Source organism: Rhipicephalus microplus, chromosome 2, assembly GCF_043290135.1.
Source record: "Rhipicephalus microplus isolate Deutch F79 chromosome 2, USDA_Rmic, whole genome shotgun sequence".
Lineage (NCBI taxonomy): Eukaryota > Metazoa > Arthropoda > Arachnida > Ixodida > Ixodidae > Rhipicephalus > Rhipicephalus microplus.
The window spans coordinates 157,539,287-157,558,568 of record NC_134701.1 but is presented as its reverse complement, the minus strand read 5'-3'; the positions used below and the strand labels follow the sequence as shown (position 1 = coordinate 157,558,568).

The 19,282-nt window shown below is 44.1% G+C and overlaps 1 protein-coding gene across 6 annotated transcripts in view; it reads right to left on the bottom strand.

The window, feature by feature from the left end:
- LOC119170652 (CD151 antigen) overlaps positions 1-19,282 on the bottom strand; it is a 264,301-nt gene that overhangs the window by 3,225 nt on the left and 241,794 nt on the right. For all 6 annotated transcript variants that reach the window (XM_075886954.1, XM_037421876.2, XM_075886956.1 and 3 more), the window contains 4 exons: positions 13,463-13,654; positions 11,840-11,914; positions 9,628-9,726; positions 8,551-8,706 (listed from right to left, as the gene is read on the bottom strand). In XM_075886954.1, coding sequence (XP_075743069.1) covers positions 8,551-8,706; positions 9,628-9,726; positions 11,840-11,914; positions 13,463-13,654 — 522 coding nt within the window. The remainder of the gene's footprint in view (positions 1-8,550; positions 8,707-9,627; positions 9,727-11,839; positions 11,915-13,462; positions 13,655-19,282) is intronic.

The window sequence follows — 19,282 nt, the reverse complement described above, 5'->3', positions numbered from 1 at the left end:
TAGCTTGCATGTGCAAATAGCAAACCGAATCTTGTATGAATGAAATTGTGATAAAACCAAATCAACTTCAAATACAAGTAAACACTGTTCAAATAGTTTTAAAATAGAGAGTCATTTTCAAAGCAGTATATTTACACGAACTAGTAAGGCAACAATTTTAAAACAGCCCAACAATTCCACAGCATTTTTAGGGGCGAAGCTTCTTAGGCCATGAGTCTGTCTCTCCTCTGCATGTATGTAGCCATTTCTAGTTTAGTTTACGAAAGGCTCAATAGATAGTGTTGTGTGTCCTGGCAGAAATCAGTTTGCAGCAAAATAACTATGTAAAGACGACAGATGGTGCTTGGATAATGTGAATGATGTAATATACAGGGCTTGTCATTGAACGCGTGCGATCATGGAAGGCACTCGCACTAGGCACTCTTGGAACGCTTTTTTTCGCAGCTCAAAGTCACCGAATAGATTTTGATTTGATTGATTTGTGGGGCTTCATGTCCCAAAACCACCATATGATTATGAGAGACGCCGTAGTGGAGGGCTCAGGAAATATCAAGCACCTGGTGTTCTTTAACGCACACCCAAATCTGAGCACACGGGCCTACAGCCTTTTCGCCTTCATCGAAAATGTGGCCACCGCAGCCGGGATTCGATGACGCGGCCTGTGGGTCAGCAGCCGAGTACCTTAGCCACTAGACCACCGTGGCGTGGCTCACCGGATGGAGGTAGCAGACAAGGCTGCAGAGCTGACAGTGCACAAGGTAGTAGCAGCGCGGGCTCGCAGACAGAATGCGGTTGTACGTGAAAGAGAGGCCAAAGCATGTCATCAGGCTGCATGTGCAATTTACACCCATCAAAACTTCAATGTAATTCTCAACATACTCAAAGATAAGAGATGCTCCCCGTTCAAGCCGTATGTTGTGGTAGAATTTTTCGGTAGCGGTAGCGCACACATTCACATCATTCTGTGGATGGATAACACCCCGCAAAAGGAAGTGTCTGGCAATATGCCGCGCACGCTGGAAATAGTTAAATCATTGCTTATGCTCGACACAGACCTTGTAAAGAGGCCGTAGTGCCAATTCTAGAAGAAAAGCCCGAAATGGAATTCTGCCATCATACGCTCTCAGGGGGTGACTATAAATGTTGGCGCAAGAGGCCGCCTGGTTGCCCTTGGGTCAGGAAATGTCGGAAAAGAGCTGCGACGAGGAAGACGTTTGCCTTGCCTACTTTGCAAGCAAGTACAAACGCAGATACGGTCCTCGTGAGCACCCCATCGTCATCCACTACAGCCATTACATTGCCGCAGAGCAACCGGAGTATTATATGAGAGAGCAGGTCCTCCTTTACGTATCCTTCAGGAACGGGGCTGTTGACGTTCGCTATCATAATAAACAACTTGAGACGTTCCAGGCTAACAAGGACCTGATTGCTACCAAACATCGGCAATACAACATCGGCAATGCCAATGACATTTGTGGCTCAGGTGATCGAAGAGCACAGGATACAGCAGCAATCAGAAGAAGATGCGGCTGCAGCCTTTCTCGCTGACAAAGACGCCAACCTCTAGCCCAACAAACAGCTGATGTGTGCCATCAAAGACACCAGTCCCTTTGCCGCTGTGCGCAAAAGGCAAGACGTTATGGATAGAGAGGAATATGACAAAATCATACACATGACAAATGCCGAGCAGTACGAATCGCTCCATGAAATCGTCTACTGGCAAATCACACTCTGAGCACGTTCGTTGCCTGTCTTCTCGACAGGACTTGCAGAAACATTTGTCCTAAAGCTCGTCATGGACATCAACTAGTGTTATAATGATAATGCTGATCCATACAATGCATTCGTCATTTGCGTGAGCACAAAAAAGGCAGCCATGGCTGTTGGAGGAACCGCCGTGCACTCTGCCTTCAAAATCCCTCACAAGAAAGAGGATTGCGGATTGCGCAACAACAAACTTAATATCTTTCGAGTTGCTTTCCATTATGTCAAGTGCATCATCATTGATGAGGTTAGCTTGCTGTCGTCCGATAACCAAGCAAATAACCCAAAAGCTAGACTAACCCTTCAGGGGCCTCGACCTCATAATGTGTAGTGATTGTCTGACGAAAAGACGAGAAGTCGTCAAACGATTCGATGCCTCCTTCTCGGCTCTGCTCAGAAAGATCGCAGACAAAAAAGTGCTTCAGGTCGACGTGGTTCGACTACTCGACATGCGCTTCATCACCACAGAAGAAGCCTCGGTTCATACGTCCTCGGAGATAAGAATCTTCTATCTACTCCAACAAAGAGGTCAACAAATTTAATACTTTCATTGCACAGCAAGGATAAGAAGAAGTCGTTTCACTGCAAGCTGAAGATACCTACTAGGGGTTTGCCAACCAAGACTCTCTAAACAAGGCAATCGTAAAAGTTGAGAAAATGTCACATAACGAGTTCGCAAACCTTCCTCGCGAAATTTTTATTGTTCTTGGCAAACCGTACATGATTGCCACCAACATTAACCTCATAAGCGATCTCGTAAACAAGGTCATTGTCATTCTCAAGGTGTGTGAGAAAGCCATAAACGACGGTGAATTCCCAAAAGATCTATGGTTACAATTTGACAGTAAGCTTGGTCGTCTTCGGTCCAAGCGAATGGTGAATGAGGCCAAGCCAAGTGGTCACGTCATCGACACCTCCTGGGTTCTCATCGAAGCTTGAGTTACTACCCTAACCTTGGATCACAAGACTGGCATTGCCTACAAGAGAAGGCAGTTCCCTCTGGTTCAGGCCAGTGCCGTTACGGTCCACAAGTCAGAAAAGGGAGCGCACTCATCAGTTGTCTATGAATATAATAAAGCGCACCCCCAGAAATTGGTGCACATCGCCCTCAGGTGCTGCACCTATGTAAATAACCTCTATCTCACCAATGCTAAAGGTGACCACCGATTCTACCATAGAGACAAGAACAAGGACACGGTGATGTTGAACAAGTTACGACGTCTAGGCGAACATCGATTACTGACTTTGACGCAGCGGTATCTACGATCTCTTCGAGAAGACGTTGACTCTTCCAACGAGTTTACTATTGCCCTCCTCAATGTTCGTTCTCTCAAGGCACATGTGAACGATGTGGAACAAGACTCCATACGAACCGCAGTCGAGGTGCTGTGCTTTACTGAGACGTAGAACGCCAAACGACCGTTCATGAAAGGATACGCTCTAGTCGTGTGTATCGATGAATCGGAATGTCTAGCAGGTGGTGTCACCATCCACATGAGGCAAATGCAAATGGCTGAAGATTTCAAACTACCACTCACGAGTCAAAGCCACTGTGGAGATTAAGCAGCCATCAAACTCTGTCTTCAGAATTGTCATCATGATAACCATGTACTTTGCACCCAACCTGTCCACCGAGAACATAAGACATTCATAGACTCTGCGTTACGTCGAAAGTATGAAAAGTACAAGAATGAACCATCTGTAGTAGCTGGGGACTTTAACCTGAACATGATTGACAATAATTGGCTTATCCATCATATGGCTTTTAGATATATGCCCTCAGATGTATATCGTTAAACTATATCAAACCTACCACGATCCGAAAAACATGCATAGGCCTAGTGCTATATGCAAATTTTCCACTGCAACACATGCAGGAACTGCTCTCCCTTCATTTCCCGAACCATAAAACCGTCATAAAGGGACATCATAAGCCATTCATCGTGTAAAAACAAATAAAAATTGATTTGTACACACACAGTGTTTCTTGCAACTTGCTTGATGGTGTAGTGGGCAAAATTTCACTGAAGAGTCACGGTTTTACCGATAATTTCTCCTCAGGAGCTTCGCCCACTTATCATCCTTCACACCGTGGATATGGTGATTTTTTTTTAAACAAATGTTCGCATGTCTTAACCAAGAAACATTATCATAATTGTAAAAGGCAAACAGTGTCGCAATTATTTAAACTACAGTGAGCCAATATGAAGCTGGAATTAGTCTGACTTATTTTTAACTGCAGGCTGAAGTAGAACACTCTCTACAGTGTTCACGGTGGTACTTTGTCAACAGCTCTTAAATAAAACTGATACATAAATACTAAGCGAGTTCGATGAGTTGACATTATCATGAATATTATAGTAGTGCATTGACGTCATGTGATGTGGTGGTTTGATGATGTGAGCTGCATGCATCTTGGCGATTCGGTGATGAAGACAAGTTACCCGTCGTTGTCTGACTGTCTTGTTCATTAATTGAGAAATCTTTGTCGTAGCTAATTGTTCTAAACACGTTCGAACTATATTCGGCATTCCGGATATTCGCTATTCGATTTGAGAACTGCAATAGAACGCTATTCAATTCGTTATTTAAAATTTTAGAATATTTGTATGCCCCTGTATTTTAGCTTTTGCACATAAAATCTCAGAGATAATTTTTTCAATGTGTAGTACTGCACAGCAAATAAAGCACTTGAAAAACTCTTTTCCACTAAAGGAGCTATCATTGTTTTCAGTTCATATGTGAGGTAATAGTGACAACCACAAAAACAAGCCTGACACTACGATTGTTGCTAGGCATAAACAAACATGAAGCATAAGGGGTGAATTCTCAAGTACCAGCATCTCTGCATACAAATCCATATTGCTTTATCATTTCAAAGACTGTGCAGATCTCGACACAGATAAGTATGACAACACATGCACACGGTCAGTCGTGTTTGTGTGAATTCGTATGTCCTAAGAAATGTGCTATTAGCACTGCAAATATTGATTTTGTAATGACTAGCTAAATACCCCACCAGTCATACTTTCTGAGGTTCATAGGAAATCATCATAGTTAAAAGGTTGGAGAATTACTTTCAGCAAACTAATTGAATGTCATAAAATCAAAACTGCCCTTTGCTTTTGAACTTGACCCTGACCAACATGTATTTGGTGTTATTAACAAAGGACGATCAAACAGCTTTTTGCCTTTTTTTAAAGCCTGCTACATAATGTAGCTCACAAAGACCATATTTTCACTTTTCTTTTTTTTTCATTAAGTATTTTTCAGAAGTTAGCATTTCGTATATCATGCCTTCTGTCTCTGCTTCACCCACCTTGGTAGCTTAGCACGCTAATTACTGCATTGCTCAGCTCAAGGGTGTAGGTTCGATTCCCAGTCACTTCAGTCTCATTTCAATAAGAGAGGGGGGTTCAAAGAACAACTATGTATTTAGATAAATTCAGAGTATGTCATAACGGCCTGCCTCACATTCATACTGGGGTTCCGATGCATAAGGGGAGATGCTATATAGTACTAGAAAAAAAAGCTAGTTTTTTCCTAAATTACATATTTTTGTTTTCACTTGCTTCCACAAGTTTAGTTTCTATAATTTCATGACAAAAAAGTCAGGGTTGTAATTAAGCTCGAAGTCGGTTGAAATAACTTTTCAAAAGTAGAAGGTGGCTAATAAAAACTCAAAAGAGCTCACTTTTCAGAGTCCCCTGGAAATTTTCACCTGGCTGCTTGCCATTGCATTTTGCATGAGGAGGTCGCCAAAGCCACACGCTTTAGATAATCATGATTCCCAAACTCTCATTTAAGACAAAATCATTTTAAGAAGCTACCTTTGCAACACAGGTGACCTTTTGTTCCTACATTTAAAATTCCTTTTTCTCAAGATGCAGTTATGTGGGACATCTCGAGTTTGGACACCATGTTTTTGGTACTTCTGATGACCAGATCGGGATGACATTTTTTTTCTCAATTTTTTCTTAACTTGTGGCGAGTCCAGTTATCTCCTTTAAAGTTTTACGTCACTTCTATAATTACTATGAACTTGAACTAAGCAAGTAGTATAGGCTAAGCAATTCAGGACTTTTCATATTACAATTTTTCTTATTCATTAAAATGTCTGATACACACTTTTTTATTAGTTATTTTCATTCTACAGGTAATGGGGAGCTGTATGAGCTATTAATGACTCATAACTATGAGAGGTTACTTACAGGAAAAGTGCATCCAAAAAGAGGTATATTTTACACATTATCACGGTACAAAACAAGAACTATGCAAGTTAATAGAAAACTGATTACACATTTGAAATTAGCATAAAAACTTACGTTCGTATCGAAAAATTAGGAGACCCTAAAGCCTTGCCTTTAAAAGATGAACGTGAAAGTGATATCCTGTTCCTAGTGTGTACTTCAAACACTTGATGCATGAAACCTTTTCGAACTAGCTATGCACCCACTATGTGGCCTTAAGAGAATCCGCACAATAGAGTAGGTATGTGCTTTTATAGTGAGCGACCGGCTTTAAACCAAGAAATCATTATAATAACCTTATGTTCTGAGGACTCATGGCAAATAGAGCTCGTACATTATTACTGCAATAGTTCATATTGTATTGTGATGCGTGTATACAGGACGCATATGTTTGTAAAGTATTAAAGTTGCTTTCACTGCATTTCCAAGTAGACAAAGTTCTTTTCAATGTATTCACAAGCAGATGCGTGGCTGTGTGCTAGAACATCCGCTTGCCATGCATGCGACCGAGGTCCGATCCCCATTCTGATCCAGGATATTTTAATTAATATTTTATTTGCATCGTTCTTAATTTCGAGGTCATGCATAAGATGATGATTTCTCACTCACAACCAACAATGCCGACCCCGAAATTCGTGCAATGCGAGCTCTGTAATGCTATCGCGTTAAAACTTTGCTGCCCTCTGCCATAAATTAAAGCACTTTTTTTTTTTTCGAGTAGCATCTTGAGACTCCAGCATGTATTAATATTGTCTTCTTCACAGCTTCATGCTATTTGAAGAACCACATTGGCATTTTATGATTGGTTCTAGTTTGTCCATTTTACTGAGTCTTGGTACTACCACTTACCCGAATAAACTTGAAAACTATAAAAAGTATTTGCCAACTTTGTAACTTTTTATGTACAGTCAAGTAAGGAGGCAAGTCAGACTGGCTGTTGTCTAAATAACCCTAATCATTTGTGTTCAATAATGCTCACTATATTTTCCAGGTGGGTGGATTATGTAACACACAATAACTGTATGCATGGGAGGTAATGCTTAATGGGTGGTTGGGTGCAAAACTTTACTTATGTCCGACAAGATGCATGTTAGGAGTTCAAAAAAATATAGAGCTGAGCTAATTGGTAGGTAGTTGCGTTTAGCAGACAGGGTGTGCAAATATGCAAGCAAGACAGAAGTCAACACACCACAAATACCACCAGTTGTGCCGCCTCGACTTTTCTCTTTGTGTCCATGTTTGCGCACACTGCATCTTGACGTGAATATCTAATGGCACTGCTGGTCGCCGAGGTCACATCGTGAATTGGTGGTGTGCACAGAACTTTCACTTTTCAAGTAATTGCTTTACATGCATGCCAGCAGCAACATTTTATATTTATTAAATTTAAAGAGTGAGGTTTTCTGGAGTACCTTGAAACTGTAAATATTCTTTGTGTGTGCGTGTGTGTGCGTGTGTGCACGTGTGTGTGTGTGTATGTGTGTGCGTGTGTGTTTGGGTGTGTATACGTGTATGTATGCATGTTGTAGATTTTCCATTATTTGAAGCCATAACAGCACTTGTGCATATGCTGGTAGTGTCATAACTTAGTGAATAAATCGGCATCAGGTAGAGGAGCCTGGACGTATCGAATGATTGAGATGTCATTGTGATATTCAATAGGGAAGCGTGATTGATTGATATGTGGGGTTTAACGTCTCAAAACCACCATATGATTATGAGAGACGCCGTAGTGGAGGGCTCCGGAAATTTTGAGCACCTTGGGATCTTTAATGTGCACCCAAATCTGAGCACACGGGCCTACAGCATTTTCGCCTCCATCGGAAATGCAGCCGGCACAGCCGAGATTCGATCCCACGACCTGCGGGTCAGCAACCGAGTACTTTAGCCACTAGACCACAGCGGCGGGGCAATAGGGAAGCGTAGCATCTATTTATTGAAAACATTCACCGCCACTTCTGGTGTACCGAATGCCATGCTGCACTCCTACAATTGGCCTTTCTCCGAAGAGTATTTAAGTGACTCAATATATCAACAGCATAATTTCAAAAAGCGTGCCAAGTACGGTATTGAATCTGGAAGTGGTTACATAACATCAGAGAAAACTCTATGCAGCTCAAGATATCAACAGCTCAAGGCACTCTACCATATATACAGTGACACAGTTAGGGGGGAGGGACACATCAAACCCGTGTCCCCCCCTCCACCCGTAATATTTTTTTTCAATATGGCATAGAAAGGAGAAAAGGGCCATATCAAGGGGCAGGGGGGGGGGGGTGCCCCCTCTGAAAAAAAATTCTGGCTACGCCACTGCATTTATGCTTTGTTAACTTTACTGCAAGACAGCCACATTATGCAGTGAAGCATAACATTGGTATGGAGAGCAGTCATGAAGTAAAGCCTACTACTGGATTTAATTGCCAGTATAACAGATTATTGTGTGATTCCCTTCCTGTTTGATATGTTCGAAGTGAACTGCATTGGAACTCAGTGCATTTGTCATGCTCAGATAGTGCTTCCTTAAAGTGGTGCTCACATCGTAGTAGATGTTTGAGGGGTGGGCCAACTTGCCACAGCCAATCCCTATGGTCTTGCAGCAAGAGTCTGGAACCTTGTTGTTGGTACGAGAGTTCTTGCGAAGCCACACGCTGTGCTTCCAGTCGTCGAAACCATTGGCACCGCAGCACTTGAACTAAACATAGAGAGAGATAAATAGAGTGAATGCCCAAACTACTAATCATGAGGCAATCAAGCAGACATACCTCTAAACATCCTAAAAAATAAATCGAGTTTGTTTCCCTTAGATATGATGATATGATAAAAATTATGTTCAGACTAAGAACTGTACCATCTTGGCCATTTTCATGTCTTTTTACATAAATATATCGCACACTGTTCATGCTTGCAGTATGACTGTATGCATAAATGAAAACCTTTTATCTCTCTTTAAAGAGAAGGAGGCAAAGAGATAAAGGGTGGGGAAGGGATGTTCAGAAAGTAGGCAACGACTATAGGTATGCAAAGCAAGCATATGGTTGTGTGAAATATATAACTAACTGTACAGATTAATACATAGCGTCATTTGTAAGCGCCACACCACGGTTCGTCGAAGATGAGACAGACAGAAGAGCGTCGGTATTAGCCTGCAGTGAAGTAATTAATGTCGCGCTGGTACAACACCGATTTCTCAGACCAAATTAGCCACGCGAACACGCATCGGTACTTCTGGATGGCCTAGTCAGTGAAGTATCTTGAAAGAAAACACGCAAATTGTGACACCATGAAAAAGAGACAAGACGAGAGGCGCTCGTCTTGTTTTTGTTCCACAGCATACACACAATGCACACAACAGTTCAGCGTGAAAGCTTGTGCGCTTATAATGTGTGCGTGCGAACATGCGAGCAGTTCAGATCGGTGCCCTTGAACACCACTCTGTGCAAATCGTGAATTCGCCATCAGTGGGACAGCACAACGACGCTTTTCTGATTGTTAAAACTTAAATATGTCAGTTATGTTGTCTTGCATATGTTGTTGTTTCAGCTTTTTCCTTCATGTTTTCATATGTTTGCCATCAAGCGCGTGGCTTCAAGTTGGCTACGCAGGGTGTACGTACACTGCGCTGCAAGTCGTTGATGGCCTCTGTTCTGCTTGCGTCAGTGCCGTAGCTCTCGACGAAAGTTGTGTTCAGCCCATCAGCCAATTCGTTCCACACCTGAAACAGTCGTGAACAAACACATTTAGACATTAAGAAAAACAGCCTCAGTGTAATTTTAAGCATACGTGCAAATTTCACAATTTCTAAATCTTTCACTATTTCGATTTGCTTATGTAGAATTCGCTTTTACTGCTGTGGTAAGCGTGCAAATGTAACTACGTTCGCGTTTGCATGTTTCTGGACTAAGACAAAAAAAAGGAGAGTACTCATACATTCAGTATGCAGTTTCATTTTATAATTTTTTTACGAGCTTGTAATTTTATTATTATTGAGGGACATGAACAGTTACTTATCTTCCCCGTCGCGGAGGTCTAGTGGCTACGGTACTCGGCTGCTAACCCGTAGGTCGCGGGATCGAATCCCGGTGGCGGCGGCTGCATTTTCGATGGAGGCAAAAACGCTGTAGGCCTGTGTGCTCGGATTTGGGTGCCCGTTAAAGAACCCCAGGTGGTCGAAATTTGCGGAGCCCTCCTCTACGGCATCTCCCATAGTCATATGATGTTGGTTTTGGGACCTCGAACCTCACATATTATTATTAACAGTTACTTATCAGGGGTTCTCAAGCATGTTAATCTCAGATAACCTTGCTAAGCTCAAGGAAACTAACTCCACCTCATTCCATTTGGTTCACGTTACACTCGCATGCATTTTCGAGTACAGCATTACTTTCTATAGTGCTCGCATAGTGCTCCAGCCACATCATCTTTTTCCCTACTGTCATCAGCTCTCATTCTTCTCTTTCACTCTTTTACACCCCTTTCCCAAGCACAAGGTAGCAATCCGGAGCCTTTTTCGGGTTAACCTTCCGGTTTTTCCTTTATATTTCTCTCTCACACATGCAATGAATTCAAAAGCAAACATATATAAACATTTGTTCACTGCCATGAAAGTGAACGCACTTTAGACAAATCGATGCGAGGTTCAATCACGCTCGATCCATCTGGGCCAGCCACTGTCGGCTCCTACATTCTGCTGATCACTGCACTTGTTTTTCGCAAGCTAGTGTTGAGATATCCCTGCTCTCAAGCGTATATTTTTTGCGAGTGGCAGCAACGTATCCACCGACTTATCTTCAAACAAGGGAAATTCGCATGGGGGTATTATTAGGCCTCCGACGTTCAAGTGAAGTAGCTTGACCTCGTGGCTCGTTTCTATTTGAGGTCTAGCTTGCTACAAGCTGCTGGCGGGATTCACTGCGCAGCTCACGCGTTTTTGCTATGAGTTGAAATGTGGTTGCTGACACTATACAGAGGAGGTTAATCGATCATCAGCATTTATTAACCTCTAAGGGCCCTGAACAGGGCATTACATAAAGGGTGGGAGGGGGGGGATTACATAGAGTGTGGGACGTATGATTGGACAAACCCCATGTACAACACCCTTAAGAAATGCAGCCAATACAGAGCACATCAGTACTAATGGTCGCTGAAAAAAGGTGAACACAAGAATGCGAGGGAGCTAAAATTTAAAGCATGTGGCAATTAAAAAATTTATTACAACATAAGGCAATTACATAAAGTAATTACAAACAATCGAAACAGGCCATCCTAAACAATTGTAGCAGTTATAAAAATGCATGCAATTATAAATTAAACATAAATATAACTATGTTTTTTTTTAATAGACCGCATCTCGGGTTCGCCATCTGAAGTGACTTTACGAGCTTATCAGAGGCACGCACGGAACCCCGAGGAGGGGCCTGCAAAACACACATTGAGAAACCATGACTTAAGTACATATACAGTAAGATACCGCTGCTATCGGTAGATAACTCCCTCCATATACAGAACCTAATGAAACCGACGGGTACTGTCTGTGGCGCGCTAAATTGGCCCACAAAAATCCGTACCCCAGGCACACTCGCCTCTCCCACGGTACCTACCGTGTCACCAAGGCCCGCCTGACTAAGCGACTTCAGACGAAATATGCGATTTCTGGCCTCACAACATCGCCGTCTGTCTTGCCTGTTACCACATGGCTAACAAGGAAAACTTGTTGGTTTCATATCAGGTGGTCTTTTCTAACAAGAAAAGCGAGCCCTCGAGCAAACCTGCTTTCGTTTTATCCATGCACTATAGACTTGCTTCTGAAGAAAGACTTTTTTCATCACCTGTTCTTCGTAGACGTACGCAATGATCCCCGCAACGGCTTCCATCAGGAAGATCAACAGGAGCAGGAACGTGTACTGCAAGGAAAAAGGATGACGCAGAGCTTGTAGCATATCATGTTTGAAAATTCTACTCTGAATTTACAAAGAGTCAGTGCATACTAACAGCTCATTGGAAGTGATCGCGAACATGTCGATGTTCTATCTACATTTTGTACTCGCGATCCACATCTGTTTGACGTATCGCTCAATGGCACACGCCGGACAAGTAATAGCAGGAAGCCATGCTACAGATCTTTGGCTTCGTTCCGAAAGCCTTGCTCTTGCACGGTTGTTCAACTAAGTCTCCATCTATTCCACACGTGCGCGATCTACACAGATAAACACTAATAGAGAAGAAGCAGGCAATTTTTTCTCTCTCTCCCTCTTTGTAACTCCTATAGATTCGGATTAACACATACAAGAGGCTACAAAACTGAAGAAAAAAATGCGGGAAGAGCACTGCGCAACGCGACTGAATTGATGCGAAATCTGAGCACGTGACGATCATGTCAGAGCGCGCGGTGTACATTCTGAAGATCTCACTCTGCAGGCGGAACTGGGCAAGCAATCACATTTACCCATAACGTAACTGCGCGAAAAACGGACGGGAACACGAAAGAAGAGAAACACAAGCAGGCGTAGACTATCAACTAAAGCTTTATCGCAAGAACAACGCAATAGAAAGGACAGAATAAAAGACAAGAGAAGGCAAAACATTTTTTGCGCAGTTATACATTATGAGTCATTGCCAGCTCGCCCAACTTACCATTTTTCTTCAGCACATTGACATCTGCTAAAAACCGACGGGAATCAAATACTCACACTGATTCTCAGAGATTACGTGTCAGTCCGATATTTCTAGACAAAAAGTGAAGGGATTGACTTTTCATGAAGAACTTTCTTCCCGCAAGTGGCTGCTACGTGGAGAAGTATTCTACCTCGTCATTCCACACCTTAAACGAGATGCTGCAGCTAGCAAACTTATTTCTCACCAGACCCTGCCAATAGAAAAGCTACTCACGTACAGTAAGGGTAAGTCAAAACGAAGGTGGTTCTGAGGTTTTTCAAAACTAACATTAAAAGATTCGCTGCGTGTCTTCGTGCTTCTCTGCAAATGTAGTCGAAAGACGATAATCTTTTGCCGGCATTCGTTCGCGCATAGCGTCACTTCTTCAGCGCGACCGACCTAATTAAAGTGCACTAGGGCTTATAGAATTACGTATGTACGTATTTTCAAGTAAAAGAACACATTTACGTATTGATTATTTGCTTTTTGATCGACAATGTTCACAAGTATGAACGCATGGCTGGGCGTTCAGCAAGTGCCTAAACTTTGGTCGGGTGGCTGAATCGTGTGACAGACAGACATACCGAAATTTCTGCGTTCAATTCTTTCACGAAAGGCTATCATCTCTGATAGTATATTGCGCTACAAACTTGAAACAAACTCGCGAACGAAAACTGCACGCTGTTGCTCCAACACTGAGCGCTGCTTTTTAAGCACGAGAGCCCAACTAGCCCAAAAACAAGTTTTAATCGAAAGTATATGGTGACATTGACGAAAACAGTGAGGACACCACTTACGGCCAGGAGGAAGCATCGATGCAGGCGGCAGACGGCCACGCAACCGAGCGCCGTGACGAGGATGACTAGCGCCCCAGCCAGGAGGAGCATGTAGGCTGTCGAGGCATATGTGACCGTTGTGAGCAGACTAAGGTGGTGCCGCTTGGCCACCAGCGTCCACACACCCACGCCCAGCACCGCGCATCCCGACAGCTGCAGAAAAAAAGCAGAGCTCCATGACCATCACAGCAACCAACGTAACAACAGTATACATCATCGAGGGAACGTCGCACTTAACAGAGCTATATAATTGGAACAGCTTCGGCGTCACTTCTTTATATCCTACTTATATATTCGTGGGTACTACGGGCAAAAGTATACGTGTGTTATACAACGGCGGCCATGGCAGTTTCAAGTTGAAACAAGAAACATCCATTTTTAAACTGTCACGCAGTTGGAGGTGCCGGGTGCAAGTGGATGTGCCGCACTGATTGATAATTGATTGATATGTCGGGTTTAACGTCCCAAAACCACCATATGATTATGAGAGACGCCGTAGTGGAGGGCTCCGGAAATTTCAACCACCTTGGGTTCTTTAACGTGCACCCAAAGCTGAGCACACGGGCTTACAACATTTCCGCCTCCATCGGAAATGCAGCTGCCCCAGCCGGGATTCGATCCCCGCGACCTGCGGGTCAGCAGCCGAGTACATTAGCCACTGGAACACCGCGGCGGGGCAATGTGGATGTGCCGCAATCAACCCTAGTGAAAGTAATGTTTGCCATTAGCTGACTGCTTGCTCAATTCAGCATCACGATTAGCTGGCATGTCTTACGAAGATGTTCAAGCACAAGTGCTCTTTCTCTGAATACCGTGCACAGTTTCGCACGTCTTATACGTGCATGTAAACCTCGCTGAGAAATGAACACATTCTCAAGCTGAGCGGTCGGCCTTCACCTCCAAGAGGAGGCCCCATCCATCGAGCTGGGCGTGACGTGTTTCTTTTTATAGAGTGATTCGTGTCTCGCAAGTGACCTGTGTAATGCGCGTAGGTTGTTGCTGAAGGCGAGCACACTTCGTCCATGTTTATCTCTTGCGCAAGAGGCAAGCGCTCTGGGAGACGCTATCCGTTCTCTTCGTTTGCTCTGGAGCCGGGATCAACTATCGCGTACTTCTGGAGAAGACTGGGCGCCTTGCTTGCGCATCCGGAACGGACCATCGTGCACCCTCACGAAATTCGGAGCGGCAACAGCTCCCGGGCGTGACCGGACCGTTGTCGTCGGCACCTTCTTAGTGCGGCGCCTTCGATTAGAGGAACCGTTAATCACAGACAGAGAGAATCGGCAAGTCAGAGAGAGGGTGGAGGAAGTAAAACGTGCTCCCCCTTGACCTCCACGCCCCGTTTAAAGTATAGGTGCCCGCGCACCCACTCCACGCGCCACAGATTCGTTTTTCCAGAACGTGTGGAGTGCAGGAATGCGCTAGGCACGGTGCCGATAGGTCGTTCAAGATGATGCATCCCCGTCCCTGGAGCTGACGTACTGGTTACAGCACCATATATGCAGCACCGCTTGGAGATCTTCAAAGCGTTGGTGCGACGTGTTTCTTCTAGGACAAGTATAGTTTGGTGCGATAAGAGGGCGTGTTTGCTATGAGAAAAGCAACAGCAAGGTGTACGGCGACAACAGCATGACTAGTTTGTTTTTAAGGCGAAAGCTCTGCACGATTCATCCACGCGAAAAGTCAACGTCGCCGTAAACACGAGTTACGTTATGACGTCACAGGTCGCCAAATTTCGTGACGTTGCACATGCACACCCAGGCGTCTGGCTGTGTGCGAGAGAGTAAATGTGCCGTTTTTTTTTGCGCTATAATTATGTTTTGTCCTATTCTCGACTTGTCTTAGCCGTAAACATGAACGGATGGACGTATATATGCTGCCATCTGGTGGGACAGAGATCAACCAGGCAAGTCCAGACGTGGCCTTCACGATTAGCTCCGGCAACGCGCCGTTGTTTTGTGAAGCTAATCACGAGGGCTACGGCATAAACTATTATTTCAGTTAACAAAGGTTTGACGTCACTGCTAAGGTAAGTATTCGGCATCTGCATAACTCTTAATAACGCGGTTTCTAAAATCGACAAGTTTAAGCGACCGCTTTTAGGCGTTCTATAGACAAGCGCCCATGTACTGTGGCATGCGTTGCTTCTTTCATTAATGCGCTTTTATTTTAATTCCTCCTTTCCGTCACCCTATATGTAGGGTAGCAAACCGGAAACGCGTCTGGCTGATCTCCCTTCCTTTTCTTATTTCCTCTTTCGACTGTGTTACCACTTGAAGCTTGTATTTATTCAGAACACTCGGCTGAAACAAATGTATACGGGACATTGTGATTTGACGAAGTCTCGTGACACTATCGTCCGGTAGGCGGGCCTTGTGGGCATTCTGCAAAATCATTTACGTTTGTGGAACACAGTTCGCGTTCAAACTGTCAGGAAACAGCACACTGCCACTCTATAGCTGAACTGCTATACCACAAAAAACGGCTCTTTACAACTCACTGCCTCCCCACTGAAACGAAAGAAGAAAAAGTGCCGGTCATTAGTGTGCAATCGGCGGCAACTTGCGGGGCACTCTTGAGCGAAGCCCGTGCGCCAAGACGGGCATTGTCCGTTTATGTGCGCCCCGGCGCCACTTTGTGAATTCGCTTTCACGGTCATCCACACGGCTTGCCGAGCTTGGCGGCGCGTGAGGTATATTCTCTTGTTCGAATCGCCAAAGTGGTGCCTAATGCCGCGGCGTAAAACGATTCACGGTGCTGCCTTTTTTCCACGGTAAGTGTACTGCTGATGTGACGAGCACGGGGCGGGAGTGGTTGCTAAAGAAAACGCAGCATCCCCAACAACTCGAGAGCGATTTGTCTGGCCGTTGAGTTGCCTATAAACTTTCGATCATTCTGTAGTTGTGCACGAACCTTCAGAGAATATGGTTGGAGTGTGTGTGAAGGTACTTCTAGATGGGCTGGTGATAATTTAGTGCTGCAAGCGGATACTTATTTTTATTAGGTTCATGATGGAAAAAAGGAACTATAGTAACGCAGACTTCAGAAGAACGCACCACAGGGCGCTACTATGGCAGCTAAACGTTTATTTAGCAATGACCCCCCCCCCCCTGTATATATATATACAGGGGGGGGGGGGGGGCTAATGTGTAAGAAAGATAAAGGCTAATGTGTACAGCACGTTCAGTGGTAAGCATTGATACCAGAAACCTGTCTCTGCGAAAACTACCGTATTTACTCCCGTAACGCCAGCATTGATTAATGCTTTCTAGCACTCTCGAATGCTGTTTCAGTGTTGGTTAAGCTAGCTGTGAATGTTCTTGGAGGTAATTGGAGGCATCGCTATAACAATTATTTAGTATTCACCTTTATAACCATTACTGTCATGTCAGTGCATCTTGAAGAGCACCAAATATAATGGCCGAAATTTCCGGAGATCTCCGTGACAGCGTCCCTCATAATCATATCGTAGTTTTGGGACGCTGAACCGCAGATAAAATTCTAAGAAGTTGTCTTGCGGTTTCTCAGACAACTTGATCGCAACTGTGCTTGTGGCACGTTTGCAAAGTAGTCCCCTCGCCTTTTGTAGCTGCTATTTACACTTGGAATATATATATATATATATATATATATGCTGCTATTTACACTTGGAATATATATATATATATATATATATATATATATATATATATTCCAAGTGTAAATAGCAGCTACAAAAGGCGAGGGGACTACTTTGCAAACGTGCCACAAGCACAGTTGCGATCAAGTTGTCTGAGAAACCGCAAGACAACTTCTTAGAATTTTATCTGCGGTTCAGCGTCCCAAAACTACGATATGATTATGGGGGACGCTGTCACGGAGATCTCCGGAAATTTCGGCCATTATATTTGGTGCTCTTTAAGATGCACTGACATGACAGTAATGGTTATAAAGGTGAATACTAAATAATTGTTATAGCGATGCCTCCAATTACCTCCAAGAACATTCACAGCTAGCTTAACCAACACTGAAACATTCGAGAGTGCTAGAAAGCATTAATCAATGCTGGCGTTACGGGAGTAAATACGGTAGTTTTCACAGAGACAGGTTTCTGGTATCAACGCTTACCACTGAACGTGCTGTACACATTAGCCTTTATCTTTCTTGCTTTTTACTCCTCGCTACAGCGCGTCAAAAACCCAGCTGCCCACGTCAGGGCATCGACAGCTAGGTCTCGAGAATAAAATTCATTCACTTGTTATAAAGCATATATAGAACAACCATTCAATCGCGCTCCCTGCGCGCCAGCGGCGTTCGTGTAGCCGCGCTGATGCCTTCTTCAGCTTCGCCTATGCTGTATAGAAAAAAAAAAGTTCGTACCTCGTAGATTAGGGCCCATATGCTCACACCAAATGTCGGAGTAGATAGATAAGACAATTGCGCAGGCAGCACTCAGCGCACAACCGCACGCGACGCAGAGCTTGCGACACCAGTTGAGCGCCCAGAACAAACCTGTCCCCAGAGATTGCCACCTCGCGAACGTTAAATTGCCGTGAACTCTTCGTCTGTTTAGCGTGTAGATATTGCGTATCTGAATTTCACAAAATGCACGCATCAAACGCTTGATTGTCTTTGGCGCCGATTAGCATTATGGTTAATCATTACGAGTCTACATTACGAAACATGCACTTCGACGCAGGCGCTGCCTGCACACGTATGCAGTACACGTGAGTTCTATTTTACAGATACGAAGAAGCCGCAAGCTATTGAGTTTGTTTAATGTAGATCTACATCACCGCAGTGCCAATGCTTGAGCTTGCATGTTTGCTCGAGGCCCTGTCGCCTCCGTACCGATAGCGGATTTAAAAACGACACAACCGATTTGCGAAATGCGAATTCTTCATCGGACAGCGGCCCGAGATCTCGGCATTTTTACTTTTCCATTACGCTGACACAAGTTGTCGTTCGGCGGTTTATCGACCATCGCGGGAGTGGCGACGCTCCGCAAGTTGGTTCTTCCGCTTGAATCTATCTTATTCGTTTCTTTATTTGCAAGAGCCGAACCTTACTCAGGTGTGCCTTTAAATACATCGATAAGTCTATACTACGCACTCCCAGGAACGTCCTCCGCAATATTTAAAAACAGTTTTATAGTACCCGATATACGTACAAATGAAAACTTTTGCCCGCTTCGGGCTTGGACACTGGTGCGAGTGACCTATTGGGCCCTATAGTAAAGTTCTTTCATCCATACATCCAAGGACTCCGGGCAAGGAAGCGTTGGGGCTCTTCTCAGTAGCACATGTATGATACCCGATGGGTTCATCATCATCATAATATCTTATGTCTACTGCAGGAGGGCCTTTCCCAATGGTCTCAAATGATGTTACAAAGAAGCTATCTAGACTGCCAGGCGAGACGGCATATACCTGAGACGACTGGCCATGCGATACTTTTTAACTTGATTCGAACACCTTGTCATGTGGCATATGCAGATACTTAAACGAAAGAATGCAGTCCCTCAATGTTTAAAATAAATACCACCTTAGAAATTGTCGTCCACGAGTCAACCGAACCCTCGCCGACACACTTACCGTGCGCCCTTTAAAGCAACGTTAAAGAGAATGCCGATTCCCTTTCTAAAGATTGATTGATATGTGGGGTTTAACGTCCCAAAACCACTATATGATTATGAGAGACGCCGTAGTGGAGGGCTCCGGAAATTTAGACCACCTGGGGTTCTTTAACGTGCACCCAAATCTGAGCACACGGGCCTACAACATTTCCGCCTCCATCGGAAAT